The 16,065-nt window shown below is 36.2% G+C and overlaps 2 protein-coding genes across 3 annotated transcripts; both read right to left on the bottom strand.

Moving 5' to 3' along the window:
- Nucleotides 1–11,225: 11,225 nt before the first annotated feature.
- Nucleotides 11,226–12,732, bottom strand: LOC115622979 (venom allergen 5-like). Its single transcript, XM_030517130.1, has 3 exons — nucleotides 12,540–12,732; nucleotides 12,058–12,476; nucleotides 11,226–11,546 (listed from the first exon to the last, which is right to left on the bottom strand). The coding sequence occupies exons 1-3, from the start codon at nucleotides 12,726–12,728 to the stop codon at nucleotides 11,321–11,323; spliced, it is 834 nt and encodes a 277-aa protein (XP_030372990.1). The 5' UTR covers nucleotides 12,729–12,732; the 3' UTR covers nucleotides 11,226–11,320.
- A 932-nt stretch (nucleotides 12,733–13,664) lies between these two features.
- Nucleotides 13,665–15,511, bottom strand: LOC115623081 (venom allergen 5-like). 2 transcript variants are annotated; one of them, XM_030517281.1, is made up of 3 exons: nucleotides 15,383–15,511; nucleotides 14,572–14,731; nucleotides 13,665–14,509 (listed from the first exon to the last, which is right to left on the bottom strand). In XM_030517281.1, the coding sequence occupies exon 3, from the start codon at nucleotides 14,468–14,470 to the stop codon at nucleotides 13,886–13,888; it is 585 nt and encodes a 194-aa protein (XP_030373141.1). In that variant the 5' UTR covers nucleotides 14,471–14,509; nucleotides 14,572–14,731; nucleotides 15,383–15,511; the 3' UTR covers nucleotides 13,665–13,885. The 2 variants fall into 2 exon arrangements, with proteins under 2 accessions (XP_030373141.1, XP_030373140.1); XM_030517280.1 differs by lacking the exon at nucleotides 15,383–15,511 and adding an exon at nucleotides 14,802–14,944.
- Between the last annotated feature and the right edge of the window lie 554 nt (nucleotides 15,512–16,065).

Raw genomic sequence — 16,065 nt, 5'->3', positions numbered from 1 at the left:
CTGCTAATGCCAAGCCATTGAATCAATACGTGTGTATGTATGGATGTATGCATGTTCCCCGGCAATCCGATTAGCTATCTATCGCATTTCCATTTCATTATTTAATGCGACTTCATTTGATTGAAATGCAGGTGCTGCCAGCGAATTGAGATTTGTTGAAACAGATGGTAGAAAAGATGGAAAAGAAAATTCAGGTGAGTGTGCGCTAAAACAGAAGGCAACTGCTACTAGCAAATCGCCTTTGGCTTCGCTTAGCACTTAAGCCAAAACCCGGAGCTACTCTGTTGCATTTAACTTCAGTTCATGGACATATAGTGCCTCGAAGAAATTGTGTAAGTGTATGGGTGCGCGTGCATTTGTAACATAAATTATGAGCACTCGCTAAAAATGAATTCAAAAAATTTCAAGTCAAGTTACAGTTAAATATATCTGAAGAAAAGTATAAGCTAAACGCATAAAAAAGGCAACAAATATTTAAACACAAGTTTTACCAAAAACCAATCAAATATCAATTATAACAAAAATACAATCTCTCAAATCAAATATCTCTTTTGGTTGCATTTGCAAGTTCTGTAAATTGTAGTTTCTTCTTTCTTTTTTTGTGTCTCTGTTATGTTATGGTGACATTTGTCTGCTAATATGACGGCCGACTGTGCGTTAACATAGAGACTTATGCGTATAGACACATGGAATGTTAAACGTACATGCATACACACATATTTATGTATGTATGTTAAAGCACGCAGAAAAAAAGTAATTAAAAAAGTAAAACTATTTATAATCGATTAACCAAATATGAATCAGTGCGTACTTACATTTACATACATTTCAAAATTGGAAACCTTTTATTATATTAATCACAATTATCACCACATAAAAAAACAAAACAAAAATTAAAGTACTGCGCAATAGATTTCAAATCGCGCATACACACATGCATACATACGAGTACATACATATGTATAAAAAGATGTGCAAAGCGTATAATTTACGCAGCATTTTCACATAAATAAAAACATGTTATGCACTTTTTACACACACAACTTAATATGTACATACATACATGTACATAGGAGTATGTTTTCAAATAATTTTGACTAATATTTAAAATATTAACTAATCGCGTTCCAAGAGTTTTCGACAACTCCAATGACCGACGGCGCGACGCGTTTAACAGGTCGAGCAAAACTAAGCTTTGCATTGCAGCTGCCAGCACAATGCTCTCTTTAAGAATGCAAAAAAAGTAAATCCCAGCTGTAAATCTGCTCTCGCGCCGACCATACGTTTAAGGTGTCTCTAGCTCTTATCGTCTCTGAGATCTAGATAATTAAATGCAAAAACAAAAACTAGGGCAGCGTTGCCGTGCAGCGCATGCTATGTGGGGGTGCATTGGCATTGGCATGTATAAGTTAATTGGTTTTTGTTCTCCCGAAGACATGTTAGTATAAGAGAAATATTAGTATAAGACGGGATTACATTGACGCGATCCAATTGTCCAGCAATAGCAACAGCTCAATTCTAAGACTGGCATGTATGTATGTATGTATTTATGTATGAACGTATGTACGTAATTCATACGCTAATTTAACTACGGCTTACAAACGAAATGTGCTAAATATAAGCTTACCTACAGATGCCAGAGATGAAGGGCCCTTCCGAAAAGGTGTTGTTGTTGTTGTTCAGGTGTAATGCAAATCCATGCATACGTAAGTATGTATGTATGTACATCTACTTATGTATGTATATGTATAATCATTTTTAAAAACATGAATTCTTTTTCAGGTTTGATTTAAGTTTGATTTACTTATATCGGGGCTTGTTGTTGGTTAGTTTTCTCTTCTTTTATTTCTTGCAGACCTTAAAAAAAATGCTCATATTAAACCTGCAAATTAACAAAAAATGAAATTGAACTCTAATTTCTATACAAATTTGTTCCCTTCTATGCGCTGTAAACAAACTTTCTTTAATTTTTTTCTTTGATAAGCTTAGACGCTTAAGCTCTTTTTGGGTCCGCGATTGGCTCTGCGAAAAACAAGGAGAGCGCCAAGCTAAGAGCAATCACATGTATTCGCAAGCTTTCTCTCTCTCTCTTTTCTAAGCTTAGGCTTTAGTTTACGGCAATTGTCTTCAAAAAATTGGTGAAACTCCAACTGAAAATAAAATCAAATTTGAGTAAAAATAACAATATTCTCGAGTCCCTTCTATTCAGCTGCTCTTAAATAAATATCAGCACATTAAATCCAACCAAAATCAGAGTTTTACAAAATACTAATGCTTTTGGGGTACTTTGGTGGGCAGGGCCCTAAACCTTTGGGACAAACCATAACTCTTTTTATCGCAAGCGACAATTTGTTGCACCAAATTGCGATAAAAATATATTAACAATTCAGCATTTCCGCAGGCGACCCCTACTGATAACGAACTCCGTAGGGAGATCGAAATATGTTGGAGGGGGTTATCATTTGACGGTAGTTGGTTTCTTCACAGTACTTTGTATGTGCATTTTTATTTTAGGTAATTTTGTTAAAGCGCTTCCAACTCAGCAGTTGTCCTTTTCTTCATAAGATCCTTTTTGAACTTTCCTTTTGATTTCAACCAAAGTATTTTCATTTTTTACTACTTTTCAACGTTCTTATAATATTTGTTGATTTTCATTTCACACTACTGAAAAATCTCTGTTTACACATCCTTATATTCCATGTCTTTTTTAAAAATGCCACTAACAAGTGCCCCCGTAAACATTATTTATGTTCAGTTTCTTTTTACAATAAGTTTAAATCAGATTTTCTACTCCTTACGAAACAATAAACATTTCAAAAAATGTGTACCTTTCTGTAAATATATATATAGTTTTTTCTGTAGTCAGCTTCGAAGTTTTCTGCCACTGCACTACATACTCGTATATGTGTCATATGTTTACTATATTGCTCTAACACCTCAGTTTTCTGAGCAACAACACAAACTCGAGAACAACATTGGCTACATTTGAGCTGCATTGCAATTTTTCAGTTTGGTTTATGTAGCCGCAAAAGTTGCGCAACTTGTTTGGCTTTAAGGTTTTTAAGTTGAGTTTTTATTTTGTCTACAAAATGAGTGCAATTTTTCAACAATTTATCAGAATTTATGGCACAGCACGCAAACACAAACACACAGTTGCTCATATTACTCATACGCCATGTTGCACGCTGCATACCACAAACACACACTAGCACACCCATAAATATCTATTAGTGGCTTAAAGGTTTGCAGCGCTTACCAAGTGAAGATTTACGAGCTCCGATAATGGCGCATTAGCGTGAGACGCTTAGACGCTCCTCAGCTCGTCAGCTTGTCAGTTTGTCGCCAGCACTTGCAACAAATGCGACATCGCATCGCTCTCTCTCTCTCTATCTCTGTCTCTATTTTTCTCTCTCTTCTCGCACTATGGAAATCTATAAAGTGCAGTTGAATACTTAGTAGCCGGCCAAAGGCCCCAACTAAGCCCTCAGTAGCAAGCTGAGCCAAAGTCATTATCAGTGTCAGCACGTAAGGAGCAGACGTGTACTTTTCCGTGTTCCACGTGTGTGCCAGCGAGTGGTTGGGTGCGAGGAATGCGACGCCAAGTCTTGCGGGCGCTTTCTTATTCTACACTAAAAAAAATCGTTTACTGTGTACACATCATAAAATATTTCAGCCAAGAATGCGTTTGAGAATACACTTAACTGCCAATCCAAGCCAGAATCGACTCGTATAAAGTATTTCACTAATAATTACCACTGTTTTTTATAATTAATACTTAAAGAATGCAAAAATTGTGTCAAATAATCTATTCTATTTTTTCGGCTTTTTTCAAAAGTTTCATTACATTTGCTTTATTCGATTATTCGATTAAGTCTTTCATTTCCAAAATTATATTTTAATTGCTCTATTAGAGTTAAGCTGACAGCTCCTAATTGTTGAACTAACATACTCGTATATATTCATTTATATATACATAGGTCCGATCTATTCAAATTGCAACAAATACATACTAATTAAAAGGCTTTAAATACTCGTACATAAAAGACTTCAAACACAGATCATATAAAAATCAATTGAATAAACAAAACAAAACAAAGAATGTTAATGGCATTGGAATTAATTTGTAAATAAATAACAGACAGATTTCTGCACACAATGAAACTGATATTAAAATATAACAGATATTTTAAGTAAGCAAAAAGATTCACAATCAAACAAATTCATCTAAAAAATTACTTACTACTTGCTGGTCTTTCGATTCTTTAGACTCTCTGGCTATATAGTGTGCCGCTTAATTTTTGACCACAAATAAACAGATTTTCTATATTTATTTTAAGGTTTTAAATTTTGTTTCCACATGTTTAGAAATATTATCGAAGCCACATTTTAAACTTCCCTAATTGAACCTGTTTTTTGCGCATAATTGTTAATTTTTTCAGTGCCAGTGCAGTGCCTTTGATCCGAGCTATTCCTTAATAAAAAAAAAAAACAAGGTAGCGGGCAGTAAATGCTCGCTTTTTTATGACCAACTTCATAATGGCTCACGGTTTACGTTTATTAGCATACTTCACTGCGCATTGCCAACGTAAAGCTGTGGAGCACTGGAAAGGGGCGATGGTGGTCGACGGAGTGCAAAGGGCTACTCAAGGTGCGTTTGATGGCAGCTTCTAGTGTGGCTCGTTACCGAAGCTCTTTATGACTTCATTAGAAAGTATTTATGTTGGCGCCCCACACGCCAAGAAGCAGAAGCGATGGGGCATTTTACGGCCAAGGCGGCATTGAATACGGCCAATTGAATTGGCATTAAGCTGTGAAAATGTGTCAGCTGTTAAACTTCTATATGGGTATCTGTATCTACACATGTGTGTGTGTGTGTGTGTGTGTGTGTGCAGCGAAGTGTGCGTGTGTGAAACAAAAGAAAGCCTCTGCCGCAAGCTAAAAATCTAATGAAATTTATGCAGGCTGCATTGCGGTTGCACATGAATTCCAAGTGCAGGCCATAGGCAGCCATAAACCACACACATATATGTGGACACGTGCATAAACTAATGCTACAGTTGAACTTGTTTATTACGAATTCGTGGCAGAATTGGAGAATTGGCCAGAACGGATTGCTGGCCCAAACATTAGATTCAATAATAAATGCATGTACTCTAAATAAATAATAAATAATACATGAGGTTTATCTCCTTAAGCTTTATGGGTTTTTTAAAAAATGTATCCTGCTTTACACGATCCATTCTTGCTGAAATTTTATGTTTTTCCATTTTGTTCAATTAAGCAAAAAGCGCTAAAGTGCCTGTACTCTTAACATTCAGATATCTTTACATTACCTGCACATTTTTAATGTTTCAAGAAATGTGAATAAATTGAATTGAATTGAAGCAGAATTGTAGAAGTTGTCCTAAGATTGTTGTAGGCAGCAATGAGAGAATATCCTTTCCACAGATGAAGCACTCGTGATGTAATAATAATATTTTATTTTAATTTGTATTTGATTGGTATTTATAAAAATAATATTAACTGTTGAGGAAATATTTGAAATATATATTAAACAATCCAATTAATTTGAATATTTGTAAAAGTTGAACTTAGAGTGCTAGCCACTACGGTCTTTGGATTTTTCAGAGGGAAAGTTATAAGCTTCAGTTAAAGGTTCTTGATGTGATTTTTTTGTAGAGTTGAAAAAAAGAATTATTACTTCTACGAGTCTCTGTTGTACGACATAAAAGTATTTTTAATAAATTTTTTTTTAGTTTTGAATTATGTTCCTCAAGAACTTGGTTGGATTTTCCCAAAAAATTAATTGAAAATTCTAAATAAGACTAAGAAGCTTGACTGTATTTCTAATGCATATGTGTGTTTCAGTGTGTGCGTGTGTGTGTATGTGTGTATGTGTGTGTGGGTAACTTTTACCTGTCGTTGCCACAATTTACAATGCTGCGCCATTTTGTGTTTCATCGCTGGTCGTCGACATTGTAGTTGTTCTTGCTTCTGACCTACTTCCTGCCCAGACATTGGACGCCGTTCGCTTTCACTTTGGCTTTGGGCTGTTTATGAACACTTTTGGACTTGTACGAGCTGCTGGCCTTTGTTTCGGCCACTTGCCTGCATTCTATACATACGAGTATGTGCGTATGTGTGTTTGTTATTCGTGTTTCGGCCTCTGTGCCGATGAGTGTGTGTGTGTGTGTGTGTCTGTGTTTGGATGATTCTTAGTTAAAACTGCGGCACTTGTGCATCGAACTGCCGGCAGCCACTCCCAGTGGACATGGCCATGCATTCATGTCCTCGTCGTTCCTTCCTTTATCCTTCTTTCCTCCCCGCCCCTGCTCGCTGTGTGCGAGCATGTGGAAGTAACAGTTTAGCGCTTAAACATGCCCAAGTTGCGCTCCACTTAAGTGTATATGTATACTATATAATTGAGCGTGTGTTTGTTGTTGTTGCTATTCAGTATGTGTGTGTGTGTGTTTTTGTGGCCAAAACTTTCACTTTTCTTCATTGAAGTGCTTGGCACACATTGCTCTTAAAATTACATTTTCGCGCATTTCTCTAACAAAACAAAACAAACCCGATATTTTGTCTGCTCTTTTTGCCACTTTTTTCTTAGCCAAGCAACGCAATTTGCACAGTTAACGGTACACAAAACAAACAGCTGCTTTAAACGTGAGCGATTAGATAGTAGCATCTATTATATAAGTACATACTATCCCTACATAAGCAGGGCAGTTAGGATAAGGAAGGGCGGGCGGAGCAGGTTAGGGCTTAGGTGATGGCTGGGCGGAAGGAAGCTTTTCAAATGCAAAATGATAAATGCATTTTTAATGGAGAAAGCGCGACAAAACGAAGGCGCATGAGAAGCAGAAAATGCGGGGAGAGCAGACAAGTAGTATAATGCCAGAATTTAACAAACAACTTCCTGGGCCAAAGCGAAGAGGACATTGCCGGATGAGTTGCCTAAGGATGCGCAAACGAGCGATGAATGCGAGAGGCGTATCGTCCTTTTCAATTCAATGTCCCTTTTGCTGTTGTTGTTGTTGTTGCTGCTGCTTCTACTGTTGCTCAGAGTTTAAGGGTTAACAGATGATTAAGCTAATATTTCACATTTCGGGCTTGCAAGCACAGCAGCAAGTAAAGGTGTATGACTCATTCAAAAGAAGAAGCAAAAACACTCTAATTAACACAGCATTTTCTTTAAAGTGAAAGGATAACAACGGTAATAATACCCTTAAGCGAATACACAGAAATCCATCTTTTTTATAAGGCTCAGAAACTGATCAAAAGTGATTATAGTGATTGTCTTTACACCCAATAGTTGCTATGGATATGATTGTGTTTAATTTTAAAAATATATTAATTAAAACGCTTTAATTGTAATTACACAGGAGACATGCAAATTTTAAAAGAATATTGAAATCGATATTGCAAAAAATAATATAAAGGGTGAAAATAAGAAAAAAGATTAAAGATAAACCACTTCTGATACGAAATAAAGAGAAAAGCCCGTTGCAGGACTAAAAATTCGAAAAATATAACTTGTTCTTAAAAGTTTCTTTACCTATCGAACAAAAAAGCTATAGGAGCTGGCTTGCCATTGCAATTACAATTAGGTTAAAGAAAGGAAAAGGATAAAAAAAAGTATAATAGTAGAAGGGTTTTAAACAAGTTAGGGATCGACATGTACGTCAAAAAGAAACTTCAAATTGATCTCATTGGATATAGACGCCGAATTAGGAGACTGCAGCCTTTCTACTTTTCGTTATATATGCAAAAGGAAATTGGAATAAAGAAACATTAACTTGCTGAAAAAGATTGCTGACTCTAGCCAGGAATTCTACAGAAATCCATGCTTTTATACAATACTACGGACGGATAGATAATTTTCTTTATTAAGCTAATTAAGAAAATATATCCTACACTTCGTATATAAAGTAAGAAAAATATGAAGTAATAGGTATTTGCATAATTTTGTATTCTCTGACAAATACAGATTAGTTATTTACTTTTTGTAAGTCAGTGGACTTTGCAAATAATTGATTTGAAAATCATTTTGTTTCCCCATTTAGATGTATTTACTGTACTTTATTACTTGCCAGATAAACGAGCTACGCATGATTAACAAATTTTTTAGGGAGTAAGAGTGTATGGAGAGCAAGAATAATATTAAGTAATAGGTATTTGCACAATTTTGTCTTCTCTGGTAAAAAGGCATTACTTATTCGCATTTCACATAAGGCAACTGATTGTACAAGTATATAATTGATTTGAAAATCATTTTGTTTCCCCATTTGGAACTGCTCACTGTACTTTATTACTTGGCATATAAACGAGCTACACATGTTTAATAAATTGTTTGGATCAACAAAAAGGTCAATTATTTTAGAGTTGGCTCCTGCATATGCAATCAACGCTCTAATGTATGCAACAATTTGCAGCAACATTGCCGCTACGTTGCGCCTTTTCATTCATTTAATTTCAGGGTTTTTGGATTGCTGTTCATTTTATTATGATGCCAACGCCAAAACTCAATTTAATCAATATTCCGGGCATACACGCCGCACAAACATTTAATATAGCAACACAGATATAACACACACACACACACACACGCACACACACTCACAAACATACTAAAAATATGTAAAAGAAAAAATGTTGCTAAACAAAAACTAAGCGTACGTGCGCCTAAAAGCGTGCCTCCCAAATTGAAAATAAAGCCAAACGCAACACCGAACGAAACAAAAAAGCGCCTGACCATTTTAATTTGGTAAATTTTTATGAAGCAAAGGCATTTTGTATACATTTACAAAACCCTTTTAAAGCCCGACAGCGTCAAAAGAGTGGTGAATGGGGAGCGGACGGGCAGGAGGCTGTCTTCCAGCCGGACAGCATGAAAATGAAAAATTGCCGGCGTAGTTGCAGCGTTCCATTGAGGTGTGATAAGCTAGCCATATGTATAGCGTTAGATATCGATATTGTGTGGCATGTAAAGTTCAGCATAGTTGAAAAATAGTTCGCTTCGCAATCAATTCAGCATAGAAGGGATGAAGTAGACTGGAAAAGGGAAGGGGAAGGGGAGAGGGAGGCCAGCAGCCATGGCAGCGAATTGAAATTTATGAACAGCTGCCAGCCATAACGAACTATATAGACTGAGCGGGAATACCGAGCCATAAGTTAGAATCCGCAGTGAGGGAGTGTGTGGGAGTGTGCGGCAAATGTGAGTGGAGGGGGGTAAGGACTTGGCCTAAGTGGGCAATTGAAATAAGCTGCTGATGAGCAGCACTCTCTAATGCAGGTTGTTTAAAGTGCTCTCGAAAGATGCCGAGTTCCGGCCAAATAAAACAGACACCCTCTCTCACATACATAAGTACAAAACAAATCAGCCATTTGAAACTAAAGTATGTCATTGAGAAAATTATTGCCAGAATTATATATGTATATTAATCTTGTAACGGAGACCCCCATTAGGTTTATTATGGGTCGTGCTAATGGACAAATTTCGGAGGCAAACATTGTATTAATATAAAATGCCGATACTTGGATTTTAAAAAAACGCTCTAAAATTGAAATTTTTATAAAATGTGGAACACATTTCAGTAAGTAGAAAAGGAAATCTTAAATTTATTTTCATTATTTTTCATAACCTCTATGGGTTCTTACGAATATTTATCCATTTTGTTCAATTAAGTAGAAAAGTCAGTTGCTTGTACTCTTAAAATTAAGATATCATTACCTCCCTAAATATCCAATATTGTAAAAAAAAGTGAACAAATTGAAATTAAAGTTTTCGTACATTTCTGTGAATGCCCACCCAGCAGCCTGGAAGAATTTGAATAAATCCTTTGGTCTTTTTGTGGATACAACTGAGAGGTTCCGGTGGAAGCAGGACTGGTTAGTCGCAGAAGAGATGGATCACCATTTCGTCCTCTTCCTAAGCTCTGGCTGAGGCTAAAAATTCTTAAAGCCATTCTTTTAATTGTATAAAAATTTACATTTGTATTAAATAATTGTCTTGTTGTAAAAAGATACGCTGATGTTTTCAATTAGAATATGTGTTTAATTTTAAAATGTTTACCCAATTTGTTTTAAACAAAATTTAAGAATCTCTGGTGAAGAAACCTGATATTAAGAAATTAAAATTCTACAGTTAGAAGAAATCAGTCTATTTAGTGTAATTAGCTGTTCTTATATCCCAATCCGTCTGAAATTTAAAGATGAAATAACGAAAGCTAAGAAAGCTATTCTGAGAACTGACTCTTTTAGTCTAAAGAACCCAGTCTTTAGCTTCTTAGAGCTAAACAATAACGAAAAGCAAGAGAGCCTGACGGTTTTGTATTTTTTTTAATTTTCCAAGCAATGCAGTTTTCTTTTGTTTTCTTAGCTTGTAACTTTTCCACAAGTCTGCAGAGATTTCCTGCTTTTATTGGCTTCTAATTGAAATTGTTTCTCTCTACACCATCCGCACGAGTACTAGCTTGCCATAAATTGATCATATTTATATATTTGCTTAAAGTTTGCGCACGTTTCAAAGAAATATAACCACATGGCTTGAAATAAGGTGGCTTCATCATTTTTGAGTATAGTATTTTAAAGCTTATATGGAAATATTTGTTTTCAAACTTAAGCCTGGAGGGGCAATATTTTATTGCCTCTATTCAGTGATAAAATTGTAAACAATTGTTAGCATCGCCTTTACTCGCCTGTTCAGAGTGTGAAGTAACACCAGTACCGCCATATTTACGTACTCGTAAGCTGTTTCCCATAATCCTATGTGACACAGTGGGGATTTGAACACAAACAACCATTTTGTACTGGCTCTGGTGAATGTGTGCGCCAAGTGGATGGAGCCTTCTCTCATACCTTTTTGTGTATTTTCGACGGCGTGAGGCTTTTATGCAGGTAATTGCTTTAGCACATAACAGCACCATTTCCTCAATGCTTCCCGTTGGCCCCGCCAAAGCCTACCCAACCCATCCGAACTAATTCCCATTCAGCGGCAACTTCCCGCAAGCCATGAGTTTATTGCAACGCACAGGAAATTGGCAGAAATTTTATTTTGATGTTCCGCAATTTCAGTTTTGAATGCCTAATGACTGCATTTGTGGCAAAAAGCGTTGCGCAGCCCTTTGTTATGCACAATATATAGTACACTATACTATATACTATATAGTATATAGTATATCGTGAAAGCGAAAGCCCATAAATGAGATAAATACGCAGACACATTGATTTTTACAATGCTAACGATGTATTTTTGGTGCATAATTTTGTGGCCGCATGCCAGCCGACACGACGACTAGCGACTAGACCCTTCTCTGCACTAATCAAATGTTTCCCGTACGGAGCAGAGTGCCTTGTACTTCCGGTTCGGACCGGTTGCGCAGTTCACAGCGCGCAAATGATAGATCGGCTGTTCGCACACAAAGTCCTTGGCATAGTTGCAGGTTATCTTGAGGAACGTGATTCCCTTTGTTATGTAACGCACGGCAGCACATCCCACATGCGAGTTACTCTCCAAGGCCATGACCGCAAAGTGCCGATAGATTCTATAATAGAGATGGGGGCGTGAGTTGTGATCATGTGAAGAAAGTTTTTTAAAAAAAGTTCCTAGTTAAAAAGCTCACTAAATGTCATCGAAAGAATGGCAATTTGGAGTTGCAGGCATATTGGAATTATAAAGGTTTGGCTACTTAATGAGATCTATTCTTCAATGAAACTTTCCTATCACAGAAGTAGTCAACTAAATTTAAAAAAAAAATGTTAGTTGTTTGAAAAATTAGCACAATTTAAAAAACTTGTACATTTTGGATGTCCTAAGTAATACTCTTTGCTATTTTTTTATAACTCAGCCTATTTTTTTTTTGCAAATGAAGCAAATATGTTGATTGCTTTAAAAAAATAAACAATAATCGTTATTCATATTTGCAATAGAATAAAAGGAATAAAATACGCTTTGGTATAGCTGTTAGAAGAAAATGCGTGAGTCAGCCTTGAATTTAAGGATTCACGCACACTTCTCTATTTGAAACTGTCAAATTTAAAGGGAAGGCCACTTACTGCTGCTTCTTTTTGTCGCACGGATATGCCTCCAAGTAGGACATGCTCATATTATTGTGTTCACTCCACCACGTGCGCACACCAATCGCAATCAGTTCCGGCAGCAACTTGGTCAGCATCTCGTCGTCTATATGTCTCGTCATGTTAAAGACAATAATATTCTGACCCGATTGTGTAAAGTTGTGCGTGTTGCGACAATCGTCGTGCTTCGCCTGACACACCCGCACATTATAGCTGGCCAACATGGCCAGTTCCTCGCTCCAGCGCATTGCCACGAGGCGTGCCGCACGGGGCAATGAGGTGTTCTTGCCATTAGCGACACGATTGCGACGCTCATTATGCGCCTTCAGGATCTTGTCTGCGAACTCTGTCAGATTTGCCAGACGTGTCTGTTCCGGTGTGCAGGATTTATGAAATTCCTGAAAGGGATTGGAATCGGTGGCACGTTAGATTTCTGCCCTAAATATGAGGCCATCACTCACATTCGGGTATTTCTCACAGGCCACATGTCGCTTGCCCTTGGGGCACAACAGTGGCTCGCAGTGCGGATTGTTGGAGCCGGTTAGCAACCATTTGCTCGGCTGCCTAGTTGACGCCTCAGTCGACTTGTTGGCCAAACTAACAGGCAGTCCGATGGCCAGCAGCAATAGCAGGTATTTCAATTGTTTCATGTTGGAGCCGCACTCACTACTAAACAGACGAACCACATTTCCCCCTTTTATAGTCTACCTGCAACTCATTCTGTTTGCCAAAACAATTGAAAATGCTCCGGGAGTGGAAAACAGATGTGCGTGCGATTGGCGATCAACAATCGAGAGCCAGCAGGCAGCTGTTTTTCTGCCGATGACTTGCCCATGGTATGCTAGAAATCACTTTTTAACAATAATAAAAATACACAACTACTATTTCTAACTGACAATTGCTGTATAAAGAAAACAAGAATGAAAGTTAAAAAGCTGTCCTCTTTAAAAAAGAAACACATTAGATTGAAATAGGTTGAATAAGCTTTCGGAGGATTATATACAAACAACTAATGGTTTTTAAAAGTTGGCATCCAGATTCTCCTAGGTCCGAGTAAGGACGAGTTTATTTTTTTTTTTTTAATTTCCCCCCCCTTCCCCCGCTACAGAATAGCGTCCACATTTCAAATGCTACCTAAACCAAACTTTGCACACACAATTCATATATAATTGTCTACTGGTGTTCAAAATTTTTTTCAATTCGGTCAATTCTAAGAAAAGTTATTAGCGAAACAAATTTTCGCCAGTACAACCCCCACAAACTGCAGCAACAAGTTCGCTCTTCTTCTTCCTCTTTTTGCTGCTGCTATGGGCGCATATAACTCAGTGACGGAAGTTTACCTGGGTACAGGGTATTACACTGTCGGGCTTGCTCGACTGTAGCGTTCTCTCTTGTTCTTTTACATCGACTGCATTGTTTGTCGATGAAATAAATAAATAAATAAAATAAATAAATAAAATCTTAAGTATGATTTGATAAAAAAAACTTGTCAAAACTTCTTTTCCTAAGGCTATATAAAATAATCATTACTCCTATTCATTTAAGGATTGAAGGTGCATGTGCATTCTAAATAAGTTACTGGACAGTGAAGATAACAAAATATTGTATTTATTACAAGCTAAAAGACTTTTTGAAGTATAATCAGCATTTATTTTACCCAAAACAGATTTAAAAGATATTCAAGCAACAGTTGAAACACTGTTTTTAATAAAGAATTCAATTTCAAACAGTTCTTTCCTTCTCCGTAACCTTTACTTTTTCACTCATATTATCATCATAAATTGAATGGATCGTGATTTTAGTTTCCTTACTGAAGTATTCCCGAGTCGTAGTAACTGGTTAGGTTACATTGTTCGTCAACAAATGCCTTTATAGTTTTTTGCTGAGCTAATTCAATGCTATATAGTTTCTGACCCACCTTAATATCGGTATTGTAGAGGCAAGCGAGTAATGTGTGCGGAATGTTGTCTCTCTCGAAATAAATTATGCCACAACCCACGCGATTCACCTTATCATGAACAATATTCAAAAAATTGATGCTTTTGTCAATGGCGTCACTAGACAAGTTTTCTATATCTCCTGATTGCAAATATCTATACTCGAAGTGCCAATCCTTCATAATGTACATTACTGCCTGTGGAAGAGGTAATGTCACATTTGTGAGTTCGCCAAGACTCTGGCCAACATGTGGATAGTTTTTTGTGTTGGCACATTTGTGCGCAGTCTGGTAGTCGCAATTATTGACAATACGAATCGCCAGAGACGACAGCTGTTCATCCCACGTTATTGGACCCAGTCTCTGGGAAGGAAGTAATTCACCCACAGATTTGTGCGTCATATGCCAGCGTATCCTGTTATGGAAACAGACAATCAGCTCCTTCAACTCAGCCATGTTGTACCCTTGACGATGCGGTGGACATGAGGGACCCCACTATATGAATTTCTAGATCGATTATTAAGTTCATTATTGTATTTCGTTTGTCTGATACTCACAAATTTTTTGCTACAAGCCACATGCTTCTCTCCTTTTGGACATAAATTTGAGCAGCAAAAGTTTTCTGGTCGTTTCGTTATTGGATAATACTTTTTGGGCTTATAATTTGGCCATTTTGTCCTGAAGCTGCCCCATACGTTGGCATTTAATTCTTGTAGGCTGCAAATAAGTAACAAGAATACAGATACCTTAATTTTCTGCATGCTAAGCAATCTCTTGAGGTACGGACCTTCATCAATACTGAGTGCAGTTCTGCAGCATGAATATTTCAATTTTCCACACAATTCGACAACTTAATACAATTATCTAATTGAAATTTTATAGTGCAAGAGTGAAATATTACTAGAAAAAGTAAACACCAAAACGCATGTTAACCTTTTATAAGAATTTATAGACGTAAACCATTTTCCTGTAGAATGCCGTCTTACATTTGAAATAGTATTGAAATTATTATAATTGAACAATTTTGATAGCACTAGTTAACACGTTTAAAATATATTGACCCTCTCAAAGTAGTAAACAATGATTGTTATCTAGAAAACCAGTGACTAAATAAAAGCGTCGATATCTGCGCTTTTATTTTGTTATTTTAAAAAAGTTTATTTTCTATGTAACGCTATTAAACATTTATTTCTTCTTTTTAATAGATTTGCATATAGATGAAAAGCCGAATTTATTTGAATAGTCAATTGTTAAATATTAGAGTCAGAATGTCAGTCAAGTATGAGTAGTTTTTTTTTTATATATATATTTTTTTAATTTTAATAAATAAGTCTGCGGATTTAGGCAATAATATAACATTTAACTTACATATGGGAGACCAAAATCACTTTAAAGTAGTGAACTATTTGAGATTATTTTTGCCATAGAAAAAAATAGAGAAATAGAGAAAATTGAAAAAATAAATAGAGAAAAAGTTGAATAATTATGTTAAGTCGCCTATCCACTTTCGATCCTTAATACTAATAATAATGCACCTAAACAGTTCTTTATGGATATAAATCTGTTCATTTATGGATATATGATTTTTAAAAATCCTAAATCGCAATCTTTTTCAGGAAACGTTTCGTTCTTACATTTTATTTAAGGAGGACTCATTTCTATTGTGCATTTTTACTAGTAACTAGATAAATAGTGGCTTACCAAATATAAATACTTGTATTAAAATTTAAACTGAATATGGCTCTTTTCTAAGATAAACTGAAATATGATAAGATTTAGGAAACGTTTTAAATTGAGAGCTTGAGGAAACGCAATCCAATGATTCGGTTGCCACATCTGAATTTATATTTCTATTCAATCATCTTTGCATCGATTCATAGTTCATCTCTCCAACTGCGTCATGAGCTCATTTTCAAAAGTATTTTGCTTTCTAACAGTGTTTGATTTACTTTGACTCGCACTTAAAGGCTTTACTTGAGGAACTACTCCATATATAAGCCTCATTAAGTCGGTTTGAAAGCATATCGAATGGCATGCTAATTGCAATTCTC

The sequence above is a fragment of the Scaptodrosophila lebanonensis genome, unplaced genomic scaffold (assembly GCF_003285725.1).
Source record: "Scaptodrosophila lebanonensis strain 11010-0011.00,11010-0021.00 unplaced genomic scaffold, SlebRS2 tig00000043-arrow-pilon, whole genome shotgun sequence".
Lineage (NCBI taxonomy): Eukaryota > Metazoa > Arthropoda > Insecta > Diptera > Drosophilidae > Scaptodrosophila > Scaptodrosophila lebanonensis.
Note: the sequence above shows the minus strand (reverse complement) of the source record. Positions and strands in the feature narration are given on the sequence as shown.

What these genes read in the sequence shown, in the direction of transcription:
- LOC115622979 (XM_030517130.1), bottom strand. Translation starts at nt 12,728, where the DNA reads ATGAAACAATTGAAATACCTGCTATTGCTGCTGGCCATCGGACTGCCT. An exon ending in CCTGTGAGAAATACCCGAAT is followed by an intron (nt 12,477 to 12,539) that starts GTGAGTGATGGC and finishes AATCCCTTTCAG; the next exon opens with GAATTTCATAAATCCTGCAC. An exon ending in TGCGACAAAAAGAAGCAGCA is followed by an intron (nt 11,547 to 12,057) that starts GTAAGTGGCCTT and finishes TCTCTATTATAG; the next exon opens with AATCTATCGGCACTTTGCGG.
- LOC115623081 (XM_030517281.1), bottom strand. Translation starts at nt 14,470, where the DNA reads ATGGCTGAGTTGAAGGAGCTGATTGTCTGTTTCCATAACAGGATACGC.